Genomic DNA, 20,741 nt, shown 5'->3' on the forward strand with positions numbered 1-20,741 from the left:
CTGGCCACAGGTGAATAAGTATCGAAGAAATCTTCTTCTTCTTTCTGGGCATAACCCCTGGCCACAAGCCTAGCCTTGCACTTTTCAGTCGTACCATTGGGCCTAAACTTCGTTATGATCACCCACTTACATTCTAATGGTTTGCAGCCATAGGGGCATTCAGTGATTCCCATGTCCCGTTAGCCATGATGGAATCCATCTCGCTACGGACATCATCTCTCTAGTAGTCAGCTTTTGGAGATGTATATGCTTCTGAAATAGAAGTGGGAGCATGAAAATACTCAATGACAATTGTGGCAGCACAAATTTGGCATGTGCTAGCTATTCATAATCGTTACCTACATTTGAAACCATGGCTAGAGGGCTTAGTTGTAGGCTTGGAGGATCAAACACGTGCAAAACAAACACTCAAGACATTTGTTACTAGGAAGATCACCTACATTCCTCAAGCACCGCCTCATTGAACAAACCAAGATGGCCTAGCCTCATCGGGCAACGAGGACCACAAACACCACACTCCTCAACACTAGCAGGAGGAAGGTCGCGACCATGAGGAGGGAGACGGGAAGGTCTTATTCGAAATGGCTACACCACTGCCATCAAAGCACAACTACGAGACATTCCTCACCCATAACCTATCTACAAGTCGGGCACGAGGCACTCGGTTTCCTGCCCTACGGCTGCTCTAGCAGCAGGGGGGAGGGGATCTCGTGGGCTCTCAGGTAAATCCAATCCATTAGTCCTTGCAATGAATGCTCGCTCTATCGCTCAATAATGGGTGTATAAATTTCTCTACAAATAGTAGTCTACTAGATTTTTACATTTTATTGTATGTGAATTATACATAGGCACTCAAGAGTCTTGTAAGAATGATGGATGTACATTGTTTTTACATTCATGTCCGCATGTCGAGGCTTGACCCATGAGGGACATGACGTTCAAGCCGTCTTCCATTATGACACACAACTCTAGCTATGTGTAGTAGAGGCGGCACTATACATCATCGCCCTGGGGGAAGGAGTGTGACTAGTGGTTACGCCGCGCATGCCTATTTTTTTATCCTTGCTACCTCTCAATCCCATTTTTTTCGATAAAGGGTTTTTCATTGAATTGAAATATCGAGTTGATACAACCGCATCAAAGACCATCCGGTTTCTGCATAGCTAGATGCACACAGCCAAAGTTCCAAAGTACTAGAAGCCAAAATAAAAAGGCAAAAGACGCCAGCAGTAGCGAAAAAAGATAAAAGAGGCCTAAGGTGATGCCGGTCCAATCCGAAGGTCACACCGCCATCCATGAGGATAAAAAATGTCCCTGGCCGAGCACTCCAACCGGGTAGAAGCCATCATAAAAAGGTCTCTGTCCTCCGGCCTCTGCAGGATAGACCACATACGGAGCCATCGCGAGCATATATGAATTACCTGCATAGGAGATGAAACATTTTTATGATTAAAAACAATATCATTCCTGGTGAGCCACAACGCCCAACATAAGGCAGCCGCCTCCGCAAGAATGTGCTTAGACAATTATTTATCTATTCCCCTCAACCAATTGCCGAACATATTCCGTACGCTGCGTGGAGGATATAGATTCGAAGCAATTTGGACTATTGCCCATACCAATCTAGCAAACTTGCAATCAAAAAATAGGTGTTTAATGGATTCATTATGATTGCAGAAAACACATTTTTTGCAGCCTTGCCAGTTTCGTCGAGCTAGATTGTCCCTAGTTAAGATAACTCCTTTGTCGAGAAACCATAGGAAAATTTTCACTTTTAGAGGAATCTTAAGCTTCCACAATTTTCTATTATCAGATGGAACCTCGTTATGAACCAATGCATCATACATGGATTTAACCGAAAATCTTCCATTCAGATGCAGGTTCCATTTAAAGATGTCCGATTCAGCCGACAATTGGACAGCTCCCAAACGAGTCAGCAAATCGTTCCATGCAGTCAGACGAGGTCCAGAAATCGTTCTGCGAAAAGAAATATCCGGGTGTTCTTGTCCCAATACCTGCTTAATCGTGACAAACTTATGTCTAACTATCCGATATAAGCTTGGGTATTGCATATTTAGAGGAGTAGTCCCGAGCCAGGTGTCTTCCCAGAACCGAATCTGGGAGCCGTCCCTAACCGAGAAAGTGCCAAATTGGAAAAAGAATTCTTTAGCTTTCATAACCCCACTCCAAAAATGAGAGTCACCTTGATTTCCAGTAGACCTGGGAGATTGCTTTGGACCCAACATATTTATTACGAATGATCTCCTGCCAAACACCATCCTCAGTGAGTAATCTGTATACCCATTTGCTGAGCAATGCAATGTTTTTGATCTCAAGATCCTGGATTCCGAGTCCCCCTTGGCTTTTAGGACGACATAATATATTCGACCTAGCCAAGCGATATTTCTTTTTTTCATTGTCACTCTGCCAAAAAAAACCTTGATCTAAAATAATCAAGGCGTTGGAGAACACCTTTTGGCAGATGAAAAAAAGATAGCATGTAAAGGACCATGTTGGTAAGAACCGAGTTGATCAGAACTAGTCGGCCCCCATAGGACAAGAGTTTGGCCTTCCAGCTCGCCAACCGTTTCTCCAGTCTCTCTTCAACATGTTTCCATTCAGCGATTGTCAAACGCCGATAATGAATAGGAATACCTAAATATCGAATCGGAAATTGGCCTAGTTGGCATCCAAAAATATCAGCATATTCTTGTGAAGTTTCTGCGGCTTCGCCAAAGCAGAAAAGTTCACTCTTATGAAAGTTTATCTTAAGGCCAGAAAGATCCTCAAAAGCACATAATAACAATTTGAGGTTTCTAGCCTTTTCTAGGTCGTGATTCAAAAACAAAATGGTGTCATCCGCATACTGTAAGATTGACAGGCCTCCTTCTACTAGATGAGGAATGACCCGGTGATTTGACCAGCTAGCTTGGCCCTCTCAATGAGAGTAACTAGCATATCAGCCACGATGTTGAAAAGGATAGGTGATGCGGGGTCGCCTTGGCATAGCCCCTTCCTAGTCTGGAAATAATTGCCTACGTCATCGTTCACCTTGATAGCCACGCTACCTCCAGACACAAAGTTCTCAACCCATCGGCACCAAGTATCGGAAAACCCTTTCACACGAAGAATTTGAAGCAAAAAAGGCCACTTCACCTTATCATAAGCTTTCTCGAAGTCAATCTTAAAGATGACCCCATTCAACTTTTTACGGTGGAGCTCATGAACAGTTTCATGTAGGACAGCAACACCGTCTAAGATGTTCCGTCCTTGCATGAAAGTTGTTTGTGTTGGTTTGACTACATGGTCTGCGACCCCATTCAGCCGGTTAGTCGCGACCTTGGTGAAAATTTTAAAGCTCACGTTTAATAAGCAAATCGATCTATATTGTTGAATCCGATTGGCATCCTTTATCTTTGGTAAAAGGATAATTTCACCAAAATTGAGTCTGGAGATGTCTAGTCTATGAGCATGCAGTTCATTAAACAATTGAACCAGGTCAGACTTTAACATATCCCAAAAAAATTGATAAAACTCCGCTGGAAAACCATCCGGTCCCGGAGATTTGTTGTGTTTCATTTGAAAAATCGCAGTTCGTATTTCCTCCTCAGTGAAAGCAGAGGTTAGGAATTCATTTTCTGCAGCGGAAACTTGCTGGATGTCATGAAAAATAGACTCATCCATCTCCAGCGTAGTTTCCGAGGAAGGACCAAACAAGTCTTTATAGTATTTTGTAATAAAGTCCTTGAGCGGAGCGTCCCCCTCAATGCGACCCTCGTCCTGATCAAGGGTGAATATTCGTTTCTTTCTATGTCTGCCATTGGCTAACATTTGAAAGTACTTCGTGTTATCATCCCCAAGTACCAACGAGTCGCTCTTGCACCGTTGGTACCATTTGATTTCCTCTTCGCGTAAGAGACGGGCTAGCTGCTCATTGAGATGACTTTTTTGCTCAATCTCAGCCGCAGATAGAAGCCTCACCTCCGCGATCTTATCTAAGGAGTCGATCAAGACAGATAGTCGCAACTTCTCTTTCTTATAAATCTCAGCGGTGTGTTTAGCCCATCCGCGGAGGAATTGGCGCAATGCACGAATGCGATTATTCCAACATTGAATTGGTGTATCACCCTGTGTTGGGCGTTGCCACACCTTTTTAACCAATTCAGGGAAACCCTCTCTAGTGAGCCACCCCAGTTCAAATTTAAACTGATGGCGGTTCGAAGTGGGTGCTGCTTGACCAAAATCAGTAAGCAATGGAGCATGATCCGATAAGGCCTCAATTCTCTCCAAAGCCCGCACTGATGCTAATGGATATTTAAATTCCCAGTCTGTGGTGACTCGCACCCGATCAAGTTTTTCGAACGTCGGGATAGATCTATTATTGGCCCACGTAAATTGGCGCCCGAGAGAGAGAGAGTTCCCGCAAATCAAGACTGTCAATGACAGCATTAAAAAGAAACGGCCATCGAGTGTCGAACCTATCATTGTTTTTATCCTGCTGGTATCGCAAAATATTATTGAAGTCCCCCCCAAGTAGCATGGGGTGAGGATTTTCTCTGCAGGTATTGACAAGTTCTTTGAGGAAGGCCGCTTTAAATTCATCTTGAGCAGCACCATATACGGCAACCAAGCTCCAAATGAAATTATCGGATTTGTTTCTAAGGTGGAATTTAATATGATACTCCCCTTTGAAGTAGAAAGAAGTTTCAAGTAAGTGGAGTGTATTCCTAAAAGAATACCTCCGGACCTCCCTGAAGGCGGCAGGATATGCCATTCGTAATCTTTGCCACATGAAAAATGGTCCAACTCACGGCGTTGGAAAGTCACGCTTACTACACTCAGAGATTGCCACGAAGTCGAGGGCATGATCCCTAACACAATCGGAAATATGTTTGTACTTAACCAAGTCACCAAGACCTCTGCTATTCCAAAACATTCCTTTCATGGAGAAACTTTATTACGTTTGGATACTTTGGTCTTCTTCTTAGGGCGACCCTTTTTACTACCAGAGTTAGACTTGTTCTTACGTACCGATGCAACGAGCTCACAAAGCATCGTATCACGCATGGTATCTTCAAAGTCTACCTCTGTAGTATCATTGACTAGATGAGAGAGGAGTCTGCCTTCATGGTTGGCATCGGACTCCTCATCCTCCTCATCTGATACTAGTGGATCCACCGTCAGAAGCGTTCTAGGAGCAACCGTAAGCCGGTCGAACTCCATTTGCTTAAGAGCTTTAACTGAGAAATCAACTACTGCATCATTTCTACCTAATGAAATACCAAGGCTAGCAATATTTGAAGACATTTTGGCTTTATCAAAAGATAGAAATGATTTGCAAGGAGACGTACCATCAAAGTCGAGGTTCCGCGATGCCGTTCTACGCATGGCCCTCTGCATGGAATCCTCATCAGTGGCAGAGGCCCCATCAACCCCCACAACATGGCGGCCGCTACGTCTAGGCGGTGAAGTAGTAAACTCCGAAGCAACCCGCATCCCAGAGGGCCGGAAAGGTGGTGTAGACGGCTCTGGCGTAGCAGCGGGAGACCTAGAACGCTGCAGCTCATCCTCCATAACAGCGATACAAGGAGCAGCCTCCTCATCCCGCGGCGGCGACGCAGGAGACAACGCTGGCCCCGTCGACGCTGCGGGAGACCGTGAAAGCTGCAGCTCATCCTCCATGACAGCGTTCGTAGGAGCAGCCTCCTCGTACTGCGACGGCGGCGCAGGAGACAGCGCCCGAAGCGTCGCCAAGGCCATGTCATGATCTGCACGCACCGCCGGGGAGAAAATCACACCCCGACGACCAGAAGACCGAGAAGAAGCCGATGTAGGTGTCGTCAGATGCTCCAAAGCAGCCTCCGGCGGTGATCCCATCGCCAAGGGCGCCGCAGGCCCATCAACCCATGTCCGAATAGCTGACATGGGCAAAGCATCCGGTTGAGGTGGTGGAGGCGGTGCATAGCTGGCAAGCGAGGGAGGGTTCTGGGGCGGCACGAGCTCCGTTGCCGCTGGCGGGTCCCCCGACAAAGGCCGCGATGCCAAGCATGGATGTGTACTGGCAGGAACGGTCATGGAAGAGGTGATTTGCATCGGAACCACTCCTCCCAAGGAAGATGATGCCTCCGTGTTAGCTGACGACGAAGACGCTTTCGGCCTCTTGCTTTTGTCATCAGCCCTTGAAGTGTCCTCTCGATCATGCGCCTTGTCCCCTTCCGTATCATCGCCATGCTCCCAAACGCGAGGCACAAAATCAGCGTCCACACAGAAATCATCATCTTCCAGAGTGTACCGGAATTTATAGCCCTTCTTCTGAACAACCACATCCGACGAGAGGGAGTTGACATGGCTCATCTTAAAAGCATCAAGATTAAGCACGCCAACCTGAATCCTCACAATACCACGACGGCGCAAGCAAAGGAGGTCGACGTCAAGAGTGGCGCCAATAACAGAGCCAACTGCCCAGAGACCCAAGAAATGCCGGAGAGCGTGAGGAACTCCGTGTACATGCACCCAAACTGGAATAAGCTCAAAACGATTCGGAATCTCCTCGGAATGACAAGCCTTGAACTCCAAAGTGACATTATGCGATTTGATGAAGACCGTGAAACCAGTAACTCTCAGGAGCACCTCGTCACTGGGAAAAGACATGATAAAAGCATTCTGGCCATGACGGATAGCCTCCCACGTCCACTGTTGCTAAGATCCCTCTCAATCCCATGCAGCGCGATTATGTACTCACTCCATTTTTATTTACTTCGCATATTAGCTTTGCCTCGAGTCAAACTTTGTAAACTTTGACCAAGTTTACACACAAAATTATTAGCATCTACAATACCAAATCAATACCATTAGAATCATCATTCAATATATTTTCATACATATATATTTGTTATTATGAAAGTTTAGATTGTTTTCGATAAACTTGGTCAAAACTTTATAAAGTTTGACTTAGGTCAAAACTAATATGCTGAGTAAATAAAAACGGAGGAAGTAATAAAAATCTACTGTACTACTTATCTGAAGCTTGTAGAGGCTTGATCTCGTACAGTGAAGCTATGAGAAACAACCACAACTACATGTGCAGCTACCGGCTGATAACATAGACGAGCCCATTTATAAAGGCACTGAGTCCAGCTCGCGTGTGGGCATGTAGTTATGTGACGGTCTCCCGGCTGGGTGCAGTATCTTTTAAGATCATCACAAAGCTTGTCCTTGGACCACCTACCTTTATGTAGTACTCCTATATGTACCTAGCTTTTTTTTGCAGGGTAAATGAGAGTTTTATTTGGGCTCGGCAGTGGTGGTGCTTGCGTTCCTCTCATGTGGGCGTTGCCGTGGAGGCTAGGTGTCCTAGGTCGTGTTGTAGCGTTGTATTCCCGTCGTCCTGCAAAAATAGATCAGCCATTGTTGATGTGCAAGAAAAGAAAAGCCGATCAGAACGCACCCACGTTTTGCACGGTTGACTGAAAAGAAAAGCCTGGCGATAACATGGCCCGTGTGGTAATGTAGTGGCGTAAATGGTCTCAATTGAAGAAAATATAGATGCACTACGTTATGAGAGCATTGCAAAGGTCGTCCTCGACTCACCTACCTTTTGCACGTATGTGCCTGCCGTGGTTAACCTATCTCTATCATGTGTATTCCCAGCGAGCCATGTTATCGCCAGTCCTCCTTGTAAAATTCTAGCTAAATGCATCAGGATTCTAATTCGATTTAACAAAGATAACTGATCGGCCCAGCTATAAAAACGGTGAGTGCAGCTGCCATGAAAAACCATAGGGAAGAAGAGCCCCTTGCCGTCAGAGAGAGCATATCAGCTCCAGATCATTGTATAACTGGACTAGGCGATGCACATTAGAGACATTAACATCATCACCCTATCATAAGGAGTGTCGCCACAAGCGGCTGCGCAACGCAGGACTGCTCGTCCAGATTCGCGTTGCCTCCCAATCCCATGTTGTGCGGTCATGTAATGAACACCTCCTCATATATAGCATGGATAGCCTTTCTCATGGAGTAAAGGTATGCCAAACAACCAGAATCGCACCCGTGAATATAGCTAGCTAGCTCGGCCAAAGAAAATACCTGCTGATAACATAAACGAGTTAATTGAGATACCTGCTGCTCGGCCAAACGAGTTAGCAGAGAGAGCCTTGGCTCAGTGGTTGGGTATGTGGTTGTGCAACCCAACGACCCGAGTTCAATTCCCAGAATTGACCTGTGATGTACAGGGGTTTCCTCCGTTTATTGAGGATCAAGTTTGATGTGTGGTGGAATCACTCATCAAGAAATATCTTGATACTCATTTAAAAAATACCTTAGTTGGTGCAGAGGCCGGGAAGTGAAAATCTCCCCATATTTTAAGAGATATTCTTCACGAAAGCTCGCCCCTCGTGTCGCCCCGCGGGCAACCCGAGGGAGAAAACCCTAGCCGCCGCCCCTCGAGTCTCATCCTCCTCTCCCCTTCCTCGCCGCCGTCCATAGCGCCGCCGGGCGAAGCCTGGCCGGCTGGACGGCGGCGGGGCTTCTCCCCATCCTCTCCGTCATCCTCTCCGTCCTGGCTGGCGCGGGACAGCGGGATTCAGAGGAACGCCGGGCGAACGTGGGGTCCGGCGGCGCGGCGGACGGGTCTCCCATCAGCGTCGTGCGCGGCGCGTCGTGAGGTGGTGGCTGTGTTGGCCTGACCGGTGGTCGCGGGTGCCGCCGGATTCAGATCGGATCCATCTGGATCCTTTCTTCGGACTCCGTCGGCCGTTGCGGGGTGGTGATGATCGTCGCTGGCCACGTCGGATCGTTGGATTCGGCGTCTGGAGATCTACAAGGAGCTCTTCTCGATCCTCCTTTCTAGTGGGTTGAGCCCCATGGCTTTTTCATCTTCGCGGGTTTCAGATCGTGGCTTGCCGGATCCGGAGTACACGGAGGTTTGGTGGCATAGGATGGGGACCGGAGGGAACTTTGGTCGGCTTGTTCGGCCTGGCGCTGTTACCCTTCCTAGAGGCGAAGACGAGGTCCCCCCTATCCACCCCCGAACCCTTTCCGGACGAAAGTCCAAAATTCAGTCTGGATTGGGCGGCGGCGGCGTCCTGCGCGTCGTATCCTCCATGGAGGCGCCGTCTTGGGAGGAACTGCTGTTCAGGGGAGAGATGTTGTGGATGGTGGGCTCCGAGTAGCTCCAGCAGTGGCGATGGTGTGGAGGTTGCCAGGTGGTGCGGCGTTGTATCTACCGCGTCATTGACGATGAGTGGTGGCGGCATGGTGCAGTTGCATATCGACGACGGATGCGGCTGGATGGACGAGCACAGGGTGGTCGAGCTGTCTGGCGCCATGGTGGCGTCGACGGCAGGCCTAGCAAGGTCTGTGCGTCAGTACCTGCTCTGGAGATGGATCGGTGGAAGAAGGCGGCGGCAGCCTCGGTGAGTGCGCAGGACCGGCGTGTGACCCAGTCCCGGTATGTGGCTAGGATGGGGCATCCGACATTAGATGTTAGGATTTGGTGCAATGTCTGTTTGGTATTAGGCTCGGTCATTCGGCACACTGCATCAAGGGGGTAGGAGTAGCGACAGATATTGCCTAAATGATGGCTTCAGGCTTACTGATGTACTATTTTGTAAGGTCTTTTGTGCTTAATAATTAATAAAATGGCCGTATGCATCGTCCAGATGTAGAGGCCGGGGGTGCTTCCTCCTTTTCTAAAAAAAACATAAACGAGTTAATTTATAAAGGCACTCTTGGGACCAGCTGGTGTCTCGACATGTAGTTATGTGACAGTCTCCAAGCTAGGTGCATGAATGTGAGGTGCAGTGTATATGTTCGAAGATCATCACAAAGCTTGTCCCTAGACCACCTACCTTGTGTATGTACCTAGCTTGATTCACCTGCCTTTTTATTTGCCATTTATGTTACACACTTTCATCTTTGATGTTGCTCGCCATGATGTATATATACTAGGGGTTGGGGCACGCCGATATATGTGCGCCTCCGGAAGCGGCCCTCTGCGGTGCTAGCTGGACGAGTGCCCATTCCAGAACCTTTTCTCTAATTAGTGGCAAATATGCACAATTTACTCGTATGCATAGCTGCTTTGCTCCCTGATTTCAGTCGTATGCATGATCATTCGTATATGCTAGTAGCTCAGACCTCAGATCCAGCACGGAAGAACTTGATTACGATTCACTTGTACAAAAATGGACAGAGTTTTTATCACAAAGACATAGCAACGAGAGACTTGTGCTTTACAAATCAAATGCTTTCAAACATGTGGACATGAGTTTCAAAGGAAAGTTGGACTCATTTACAGATGGATTTCCCTTCAATTACAATTTACATAGAATTCTTCTCAAGTGTTATGCTGGCTAGCTCGTTTCCATCCATCCATATGCTACTCTATTGAGAGAAATTGTGCTGGCAATATAACCACATATGATTCGTTAGGTGAAATCGTGCTGGCAGTATAACGGTTGACTCTGGAGTACCTGACCAAACAAGACAAGACTGGGGGCTAGCAACAAAGAACCACCCAAATAGGCCGAGGTTCATGTTGCACAAATTGTGGTGTTTGAGTGAAAAGCGAGGGACCGGGGAGCGAAGAAGCTTCTGCCGTGAGGGACAAGCGGAAAATGTGTCTAGTATATAACCAAGTTTGGATGACAGACTAGATTCTAGTATCAAGATGAGACTTTCATTAGACTCGTCTTCACGACTTCAAATGATCGTTTTTTTTTTCAAAATTGCAGGATTACTGCCTTCATTAAGGAGAAAAGAGTTGCTCGGTTACTTAGAGAAAACCGAGCGAGCACAACCAAAGGAGCTTCTGCCGTGAGGGAGAAGCAGAAAATGTGTCTAGTATAACCAAGTTTGGATGACGGACTAGGTTCTAATATCAAGAAGATGAGACTTTCATTAGAGTCTTCTTCATGACTTCAAATGATCGTCCAGTTTTTTTCGAAATTGTAGGATTCCTACATTCATTAAGAAGAAAAGAGCTGCTCGGTTACTTAGAAAAAACCGAGCGAAAACCAGATTGTCCAGTTAATAAGGGAAAACTCGACGACAAAATCATCACAACTGCTAAGCGGCCCATATAAGATACCCACTCACACCATTCCCAAGAGTGCCTCGCCAAGACAGCGCGCAGGCTTCATCGTTATCACTCCTTACCTAGAGGTGTTATCGACACCCCTAAACCCTGAGCAAAACGACTCTGACTTTGCCGTACACTACTAGGGAAATGCTTATGGATAGAAGTTTACCAGTAGCGCGTTTTTATGACCCCACACTACTAGTATTTACCAGTAGCGCTGGGTAGAAAACACGCTACTACTAACATATAACAGCAGTATTTGTTTGCTTGGGCCGCGCTACTGTTACATGGGCCGCAGGGCAGAAACAGTAGCCCACTTAGCTGTAGCGTTTGTTCTGAAAGGGCACTACAACTGGTGGGCTTAGCAGTAGCGCGGTGCTCTAACCAGCGCTACTACTATATATAGCAAAAGAAAACCGGCCCGAGTGCCCCCGCACCCCCTCACTCTCACAATCGATCCCCTCCGCCCGACGACGCCGCCGCGGTTAGGGTTCGTCCCCGGCCGCCTCACCCCCATCGACGGTGACGTGTGCCGCCACCACGTGCGGTCGCCTCTCGCCTCCTCCGACGCTCCAGCCCCGTAAGTCCCCCTCTCGATCTCCTCCTCCCTGTGCGCGCCACACTAGCTAGGCTCCAATCGATTTGCCGTGGCGGCTCGCCATGTTTTGGGATTTAGGGATTGCACGGTGGCTCCGCGCTTCAATGCATGGCTCCAATCGATTTGCCGCGGCGGCTCGCCACTCCCCTTGCTGCCCCTACGCGGCGCTCCGCCCTCTCTGTTAATTAGTATCACATATGGATTAATAGGATTAGTATCACATATGCATCTCTAGATCCTACTGTTAATTAGTATCACATAGGGGAGAGAGTAGAGAGAGGGGTTAGGTGAGAGAAGTAGAGGATTTTGTTGCTCACCGAAACTTAGGAGAGAGTAGAGAGAAGTAGCTAGAGAAGTAGAGGCTTTTAGCACATATAATTGAAACTTGGGTTTCAATTCTTGGCTGCTGCCCCTGGAGGAGTGGTGGCTACGGCGGTGCCTAGTGTTCTAGGGTTTAGAGAGGGGGCGTCCATGTCGTGCCTTTTCCGGAGAGGAGCCACGGGCGGCGTCGGTTGCCGTGTGCCGTTTCGTGAACGCCTCCACATGCTCAAGTTTGTCGATGGTGGTCGTAGGATCGGCTCCCCTTCTGAAATGGTGCCATGGGAGCTTTCGAGATACGCTCCTAGAGCCCTGGTGTCGTCTAGCTCTGATATGACGACAACAGTTGAGGGTTCACCATAGTGCTCGACCGTAGAATCGTGAGCATTTTTTTAGCTCTGATATGACAGCAACGGTTGAGGGTTTCAATTCTTGGCTACTGCCACTAGCTTCTTTGTTGGACTGAACTTTATGTTTACTTTTTAGTTGTTATTTTGCTTGCCATGTGAACTCTAGCTATGAAAACTTTATGTTTACTTTTTGGATCGTTAATCCTTTAATCATATTGCTTTAGGGAAATGGCGCCACCACCACCACCACCATGTCGACGGTGCAAGTCAAGGTGCGCCAGCAGCCTTGCAACTGGCACGCTGTTTGGCATCTACTTCGAATCTAGTTTTCTTCATGCGGCGGTAATAAATTATATGAAACTAGTAACTACTATTTTATTTTTAGTGTTATTGGCATTAATGCATCGTGTATATATCATTTTGCTTTTTGTACACAAATCGTCCCATACAATGTGAGGTCAGAAGTCAACAATCTGACTAGAGACTTTGTGACCTTTGAGGCTCCTGGGGGCCCCTACACTATGGAGATCGAGAAAGGGCAAAAGATGATGCGGGTGGGAGGAGATGGATGGGTCCGTTTCATCGACAACATGCGTAGCACCGGTGGTGAGTTGATCAGCTTCTCCTTCAGAGCTGAAAGACCCAAGCTGGCGGTGATTTATGTCAACAAAGCAGAAGATTATGAGGATGATGAGGATGACGACGACCCACTCGATGATGCCATCGTAGCTCAAAGAATGAAGTTGAGCGAGGAGGAGGTGTGCAACCTATGGGACATCATTCCGCCACGTGCTGACTTCGTCGGGGTGCCATTCGTGACCCGCCTGACAAGTACCATGGTTGATCGGCATATCAAGGTATGTTGCATTTACTGTAGTTTTTAGAGTAATTTGATGATATGCTTTATTGTTATACTTAGTGTAGAGTCCGATGATATATATGCTTAGTGAATCTTATATGCTTTATTGTTATAATTTAGTGTAGAGTCCGATGATATATATGCTTAGTGAATCTTATATGATTTATTGTTATACTTAGTGTAGAGTCCGATGATATATATGCTTAGTGAATCTTATATGCTTAGTGAATCTTATATGTTTAATGAATCTTATATGCTTTATTGTTATACTTAATGTAGAGTCCGATGATATATATACTTAGTGAATCTTATATGCTTTATTGTTATACTTTAGTGTAGAGTCCGATGATATATTTGCTTAGTGAATCTTATATGCTTTATTGTTATACTTAGTGTAGAGTCCGATGATATATATACTTAGTGAATCTTATATGCTTAGTGAATCTTATATGCTTTATTGTTATACTTAGTGTAGAGTCCAATGATATATATACTTAGTGTAGAGTCCGATGATATATATGCTTCGTGTAGAATGTGTGAGGCTACTTATTAATTAATATGTTTTTCTTATTCATAAATTTCCAAAGAGTCTATCTGAGAGTTGTGGTATCAAGCCTGATGAAGAAGGCTCTGCTGGAATACGCCTTACCGCAAGGGGTTCCGTCACCACTTGTGCGTACGGCGTGGACACGGACGGTCGCACACACTTCAACTCGGTTGGGTGAAAGAGCTTCCTCGTCGACAAGAATCTTCATGTTGGACAGGCAATCCTAATTACTATCAGGAACAACCACCGCCCAGGCTTGAGAATGATGGTCGTCATCGACATCATCTAGAACTTCATATGCATGCGTGTGGCTGTTGAACCATATATATGCTAGTATGACTACCTAGTAGACTTATCAACTATGATCTATCCATGCATTGTTGACTACTATATGAGTTTGTGAGATTGTGTGGTTATATTAAATGTGGTACTGTCGTTCATGTTTGTGAGATGGTTCTGTGAACTTAGTTTATTTGCACTGGACTTGTCTTGATTTTCATGAATATTGCACATGACTGCTTTTTTTTATTTTTTTTTCTATTTGCCTAGTTGTAGCGTGGGAAGAAAATAAGGCGCTACTACTACGTGATGATAGTAATAGCGCTGGTGGAGGAAGCAGCGCTACTAATAAGTATTTTAGCTGCAGCGCTTGTTCAGAAACGCGCTACTGTTAAATAATAACAGTAGCACGGGTGCCCGCGCTACTGGTATGTAAAAAACCAGCGCCACTAGTAAGCTTTTCTCTAGTAGTGGTAAGTGTCGTTGACTCAACCCACTCCGTAGAGGCCCAATGGAGCTATATGAAGATCCGCGCCATTCGAGTTCCTCTATGCAGCTATGATCGGGTCAGTGTGTCATCATTCAACTATCATTGATATGCTGTTAGACTTGTAGTTATATCATCATGACTTTTTCCAATAACTAGTGTAGCTTGTTAAGATGGTTACATTCGACATGGTAGAAGCTGCAAGCTGGACCTAACTTCAGCGAAGAAAACTGCTATCAGCTTTCCTGAATCATCACATCAGACAGAAGAAATGATACACATTTTGTACCTCTTGCCAACAAGATATGTCTGCTTAATTTCTTATAAGGAGTGTTGCCACTATCATTGTTTTAAATAGCGAGCTATGCCAAATAGTGGTGCTTCTCCAAGTCACTACAAGGAGGCTATAGCCGGATATTACAAAACTTTTTCGCACAATTGTATATGAACCCTATGGCCTTTCGTTTAGCGGCACCCTGCTCAAAGCGCTATAGAAGGGCTATAGCCAGCTATTTAAAACTTTGATATATATACCCAAGTTTTTCTTCTTTGGAGTTACAAAAGTTCACTAGTCGAGAAATGCAAGGTAATCTTCATAAATTTCCTTGTCCAATCTACAACTTGCTATTGTATGTATTCATATCATGCAATTAACAGAGCAGGGCTAAATCTAGCTCCTCTACAGCTGCATGCCATTCTTCAGAAGCTAACAAACTGCTACTTGCTGGTTAAGCCCTACGCCCACCACACTGCCTTCAAAGCTGCACGGCCTCGCGACGGAGCTCGTGAATGCCTTCACGACTTCCGTGGAGGCATCTTTCCGGAGCAAGCACAGGGCGTACTCCATGACCACGGCATCACAGGGCAGCATGATTCTCCTGTCATCGCCGCCTGCAAAGCCGAACTCCTCCTCGGACATCGCTAGGAGCCCGCTGAAGACCGGCGTGCCGAGGTATGCCAGTGGCACCTCAAACCGCACACTGTCGGCGGTGTACACCACACAGGGGCCCTTCATTGCCACCGACGGCGAAGTTGCACAGAGCTCGTCATTGGCTGCTCCTTTCGCCGCTGATGTGGTCCGGGTGAGCCTCATCCTCCCGATGGCCACCATCCTCTGCCACTTCTTTGCCATCTGAGCAAGTCTCTTGGCACTAACCATGTTTCTTTTCCTCCTCCTTGTATTTCTTTCTTGGCTAGGTTTTAGTAATGCTGTTTTGGTGCTTGAATGAACTGATGTGGTGGTGGTGGTGCTAATCTGATGGATTTATAGGGGTGAGGGAGAAAGTAAAGAGGGCAATGCAGTTTAGGTGCAGCTATCCTGACAGGTTGGCAAGGGACATGACCAAGGGCTCAGAACATGCAATGCTGAAAGACTACAAGGTGATCTTGATTTGATTTTTCTGGGGTCATTGGTTTGCCACTTGTTGGATAGAACTAGCAGTATAGTCTTTGGGTATGCTTGGACATCATAGTGTGCTACCATACTGATATGTTTCAGTGGCAAATAGTATAAGCAGCATATGACTGATATGGAGATCATGTGTAAATTGGGTCTATTTCTTTTTGTGATTGCACAACGAGATAGCAAACCGATTGTTTTTGGGTGCTTGATTAATCATATCTTTACGAAATGAAATATATAGAGTAGCCCCTGACGAGACGGAGATGTTTTTAGTGTCAAAGTTGCTCCTTTAACAAGATGATAAAATCTCTTTGATGGTCCACACACCTAGCTCGCTACACCCTTTGTTCCTAAATATGAGATGTTTTGGCAGTTCAATTTAAACTGCCAAAATGCCTTACCTTTAAAAACAGAGGTACTACAAGATTACAAGTAGCTCATGATCGTTATTTAGTGACAGATTCTCTTCAGTGCTCAAGACACTTAGCTGTAAGATTAAAAGTAAGCTCATGTTTGGTAGCTGAACTATTGTCTTTACATGATTTATTTTCAAAAAGAAAAAATGCGAGGAAAATTTGTCCGAACATAATGAGATCGGTGTCCTGTGGAAAAATTCTAATCATTTTTGCACATGCGGACTTTACTTGATCACGTTTTCAGACTATCAATTTGCAAATCTTGGTTGGTTGTGCCTGTGTCTTAAGTAATCGGAGCAAATCAAGTAGATCATGTGCTAGCTAGACCAGCACAGGCTTTCAGTTAAATGTTCAGAGAGAATTACTTAGTCCAGACAATTGGACGATTGCATCTCAGTCCGGATATCTCCATTTCAAGAGGGAGCACTCTGCAAAACTTCTTGTCATTAGGATAAGATCAAAGTTTGTTAGCTTCTGAAGAATGTCAGCAAGCTAGGATCCTTGTTATAGGCACTATTTTTCGTTCAATGAAAGATGTCAATATGAAGTTAGAAGATTAGAAATGGAACAAAGTTTTGTGATGGAATTTGCAAAATGTTCAGTTCAACTGTCTGCTTTGGAGTGTGTATGCAGCAATAAAGATTCAGTAACACAATTATAGTTGTGCGTTAACAAACCGAGTAAATGTGTACACTTTGAAACTACTAAAACTAATGCATGCTGCTATTTTAGAAAAAACCTAACCAAGTCTCGCACATGTTTTGTTTAAAGAAGAGCTAATATCACCATCAGTACACGAACTTGCATAGTGTTAACAGATCCATACACAAACTTGCAAAAAACATAAAAGTGGTCACTGAACTCCCAATATGGTAACAATCTGGTACAAATGACTCGAACAACTGCAAGATCGGACGCCACGTAGGTGAATAGCACATGCCAGCATTGTGTTCTTTCTCAAGAAAACACACTGGGCATTTATGTAAATGTGTTTATAAGGTCCTCGCTTTCCGCATTCCGCAATTCTCGATCCCGAGCCCAAAATCCCTAACCCATATCCACACCCATATCCGCACTCCCACCGTCAAGGGCTCCCAGCGGCCGCACGCCGATATTGCATGGCTCCCGGCGTCGCAAAAATGGGTAGTGGTCTTGGTTTGGTGCATCGCCTGTGAGAAGCAAAGGTTGTGTCCTAGGTGGCGGCAACTGCATGAAGGTCTCCCGGACGGCAGAGGCATTTGGGCGGTGGCGGTGGCTTGAGGAAGACGGCGACTACTGGGATTTGACACCGAATCAACCACTATTGTGCACCTTTTGTGTATTACTCAACGTATGTTGCATGATTTTCAATAATGAGTACTCTGTTTTTGTCTGGTTGAAATATGCGTATGAAATTTGGTGGAATTTTGTACTGTAATGTTGACGGTGCTTTGTGTAATTTTGTTGAAGGATCCTTTCCTGCACATACAACAACAACCTCTATATACAAACATATTCGGTTCTTTTTCAGTTTCTTTTTCTCTCTCATTTTCTCTAGACTGATAAATTCTTTTAAAGAACACTAACAATGCATTCATATACCACACCGCACCGAAGCTCAAGCTGTAGCTACTTACATATAAAATATAATAGGGAGTGGGTGAGTGTGATCAGCAGAGCAACAAGAATAGAGTTCAGAGGAGGATAAACAGAGTTCAGAGGGATGTTGGCAGGCTGCTCCTTCTCGTCCAGGTCGCTCATTGACGATGAACTAGCGGGTGGTGAGGACCAAGTTTTTTGCCAAAAGAAGATACTAAACAGTTTTACTTCACATAAATTCTGAAATATGTGTCATTTAATCAGGGGTTTTTCTGAAATAAGGAGCCTTGGCGCGTGCCACTCGCTGATGTGGCGTCCGATCTAGCAGCTGCTTGAGTCTTCTGTACCAAATTGTTACCACATCGTGAGTTTTGTTGCCACTTTTATGGGTTTTTCAAGTTTGTGTATGGATTTGTTAATGTTGTGCAAGTTCGTGTACTAATGGTGATATTAACTTTTTAAAGAATGAGGCAGAAGCTTTGACTTTACAAGCAAACGCTCATACATTCAGGTATGCATGCATATGAGTTAGCAGCTTAGAATTACATTTCATTTAACAGAAAGTTCAGCTGAATATAATGAACATCTGCTGATTTAGTAACACTATGATAACTAGTTATCAAACACTTACATAAGAACTAAGGTAACGAAATATACCTCTAAAAACAGAGTACCTTTTTTTAACCCTTTCTGACATAAGTGAAAATGGGAGAAGAAACAATGATATGGAGACCACATGAGATGCTGGACTGGAGACTGGTCATGCACAGACAAGACCATGATTTGAAGAAATAACGACGTTGGTCAAACAAGTTGATTCAGGCAGAATTACATCATCTGAGATCTGACTGATCAACAACCAATCTAAGACTGAAAGTTTAGCGGCGATCGATCACGGCCATGAACGAGTTACTGATCTCTTAGTCCTACATGTTTTTTTCATTTCAGCAAGACAGGAGTCAAATCAGAGCTTCAGATAGCAGCATGATCATTGACACTGATGATATCTAAAGCCAATCCATCCATAACAGAGTCACCGAACAGATCATGGCATTGTTCCTCACCAGCTTGCCAAAATGATGCTCCAAATGTTTGGCCCCATCACAATCTAATCAAAATAATCATACTACAACACTGCATGTGATGATCCCTTTGTCCCTGCCACTGCCATCTTTTCTGATGACAACTACACCTCACCTTCACAATGTCCTTCCTATAAATTCAGCAAATGGCTAAGCTCAGCAGCACCACTTCATCAGCTCATCCACCTCCAACAGAGCAATACAAAATCCATAGCTCATTTCTCCAAATTCCCTGCTGAAAAAACAAGACCCTGAACCAACCATGGTTAGCGCCAAGAGACTTGCTCAATTGGAAAAGAAGTGGCAGAGGACGGCAACAATTAAGAGGAAGAGGCTGACAACAACAGCCAAAGAAGATGAAGAGTGCTGCACCTTAATAGCAGTCAAGGGCCACTGTGTCATGTACACAGCCAATGGGAGGCTCTTCGAGGTACCATTGGTGTACTAGGAGCTCCTGAGGATGTCCCGGGAGGAGTTTGGCTTTGCAAGTGATGACAAGATCACACTGCCTTGTGATGCCAGAGTGATGGAGTAGGTCATGTGCTTGCTCAGGAGAAATGCCTCTGCCGAGGTTGAGAACGTGTGCTGAGCTCCATGGTGATATCTTGTCACCACACTGGTTGTGCGCTGCCAATTGTTGGAACCAATAGACAAATTTGCTGTTTGTAGTTCCTGAAGAGCATGGATTCAGAATCTGTTCTTGTCCTTTGTTTTCTGTAGTTGACCTGGATAGTGTAGATAGTTAGATATAGGCAATGCACGAAATCTTGCACAGTGAATAAATAGCTGATGGAGCAGCTCATTTAGATGCCAATAATTCAATACTTCTTTCATAATAATTCTGAATGAAAAATACACAAGTTTAATACATCTATCATATAAGCCAGGTTATTAGGAAAAACTTAGAGTTAATTGCAGAAAACCACCACATTTGGGGTTAGGTTTGAAGAAAAATACCTACTCCCTAATGAATAAGTGACATGGCCAGGTAATACAATAGCCATTTTCAATGTTGAATCTTTGAGAGAAACTAAAAAGGGAGTTCAGGATAAAAATAAGCAAGTAATATGTAAACTACAAAATAAAAGATAAAATAGTACTTAGCAGTATAAGGAAGGTTTCTTCTTAAGATAGAAATTATCAACGTTTACATAGTACTGAAGAACACCCCTGAATCCATACAACTTTGAATAAGGCAGTCGACAGCCTGAAAATACTCGGAGACAATTATAAAAAACTCGACCCAAGGGGAGAGATATCCCGAAGGCATTGCATTCTAAGGTTGAGAAAATGCCCCGAAACGCCAGCTTGCGTGGTGCAAGTATGCGCAGCGAACACACTGGCTTGCACAACACAAGTATACACAGCGAGGGACCTTTTTTTGTTAGAACCAAGATTCGAGCCCTGGTTGGTAGCCCCACTCAGGACGTCATTACCAACGCGCATAGTTCTCCTCAAGGACAACTATGACAGCACAGATTTGGCATGTGTTTGTTATTCATAATCTTCAGCTTCATCTGAAACCATGGTTAGCAGGCTTGCTTGCAGGCTTGGAAGATTAAACACTCAAGACAATTGTTCATCAATGTGAATTTGTTCATTTCAGCGTGTCAACATTCATATGTACCATCATCAGAAAATAAAGGAGAGGAAAAGTATATAGATACATGGTGGATGAAGTAAAATAGAAGGCAGGTAATGCAACACAAGAAAAGAAACATATAGACTATTAATAACAGAAC

The 20,741-nt window shown here is 45.1% G+C and overlaps 1 protein-coding gene across 1 annotated transcript; it reads right to left on the reverse strand.

Annotated features, from left to right (window-relative positions):
- Positions 1-15,168: 15,168 nt before the first annotated feature.
- Positions 15,169-15,739, reverse strand: LOC123116772 (auxin-responsive protein SAUR36-like). Its single transcript, XM_044537679.1, has one exon. It carries the CDS (start codon positions 15,678-15,680, stop codon positions 15,228-15,230), a length of 453 nt encoding a protein of 150 aa, XP_044393614.1. The 5' UTR covers positions 15,681-15,739; the 3' UTR covers positions 15,169-15,227.
- Positions 15,740-20,741: the final 5,002 nt, after the last annotated feature.

This window comes from Triticum aestivum, chromosome 5B (genome assembly GCF_018294505.1).
Source record: "Triticum aestivum cultivar Chinese Spring chromosome 5B, IWGSC CS RefSeq v2.1, whole genome shotgun sequence".
NCBI lineage: Eukaryota > Viridiplantae > Streptophyta > Magnoliopsida > Poales > Poaceae > Triticum > Triticum aestivum.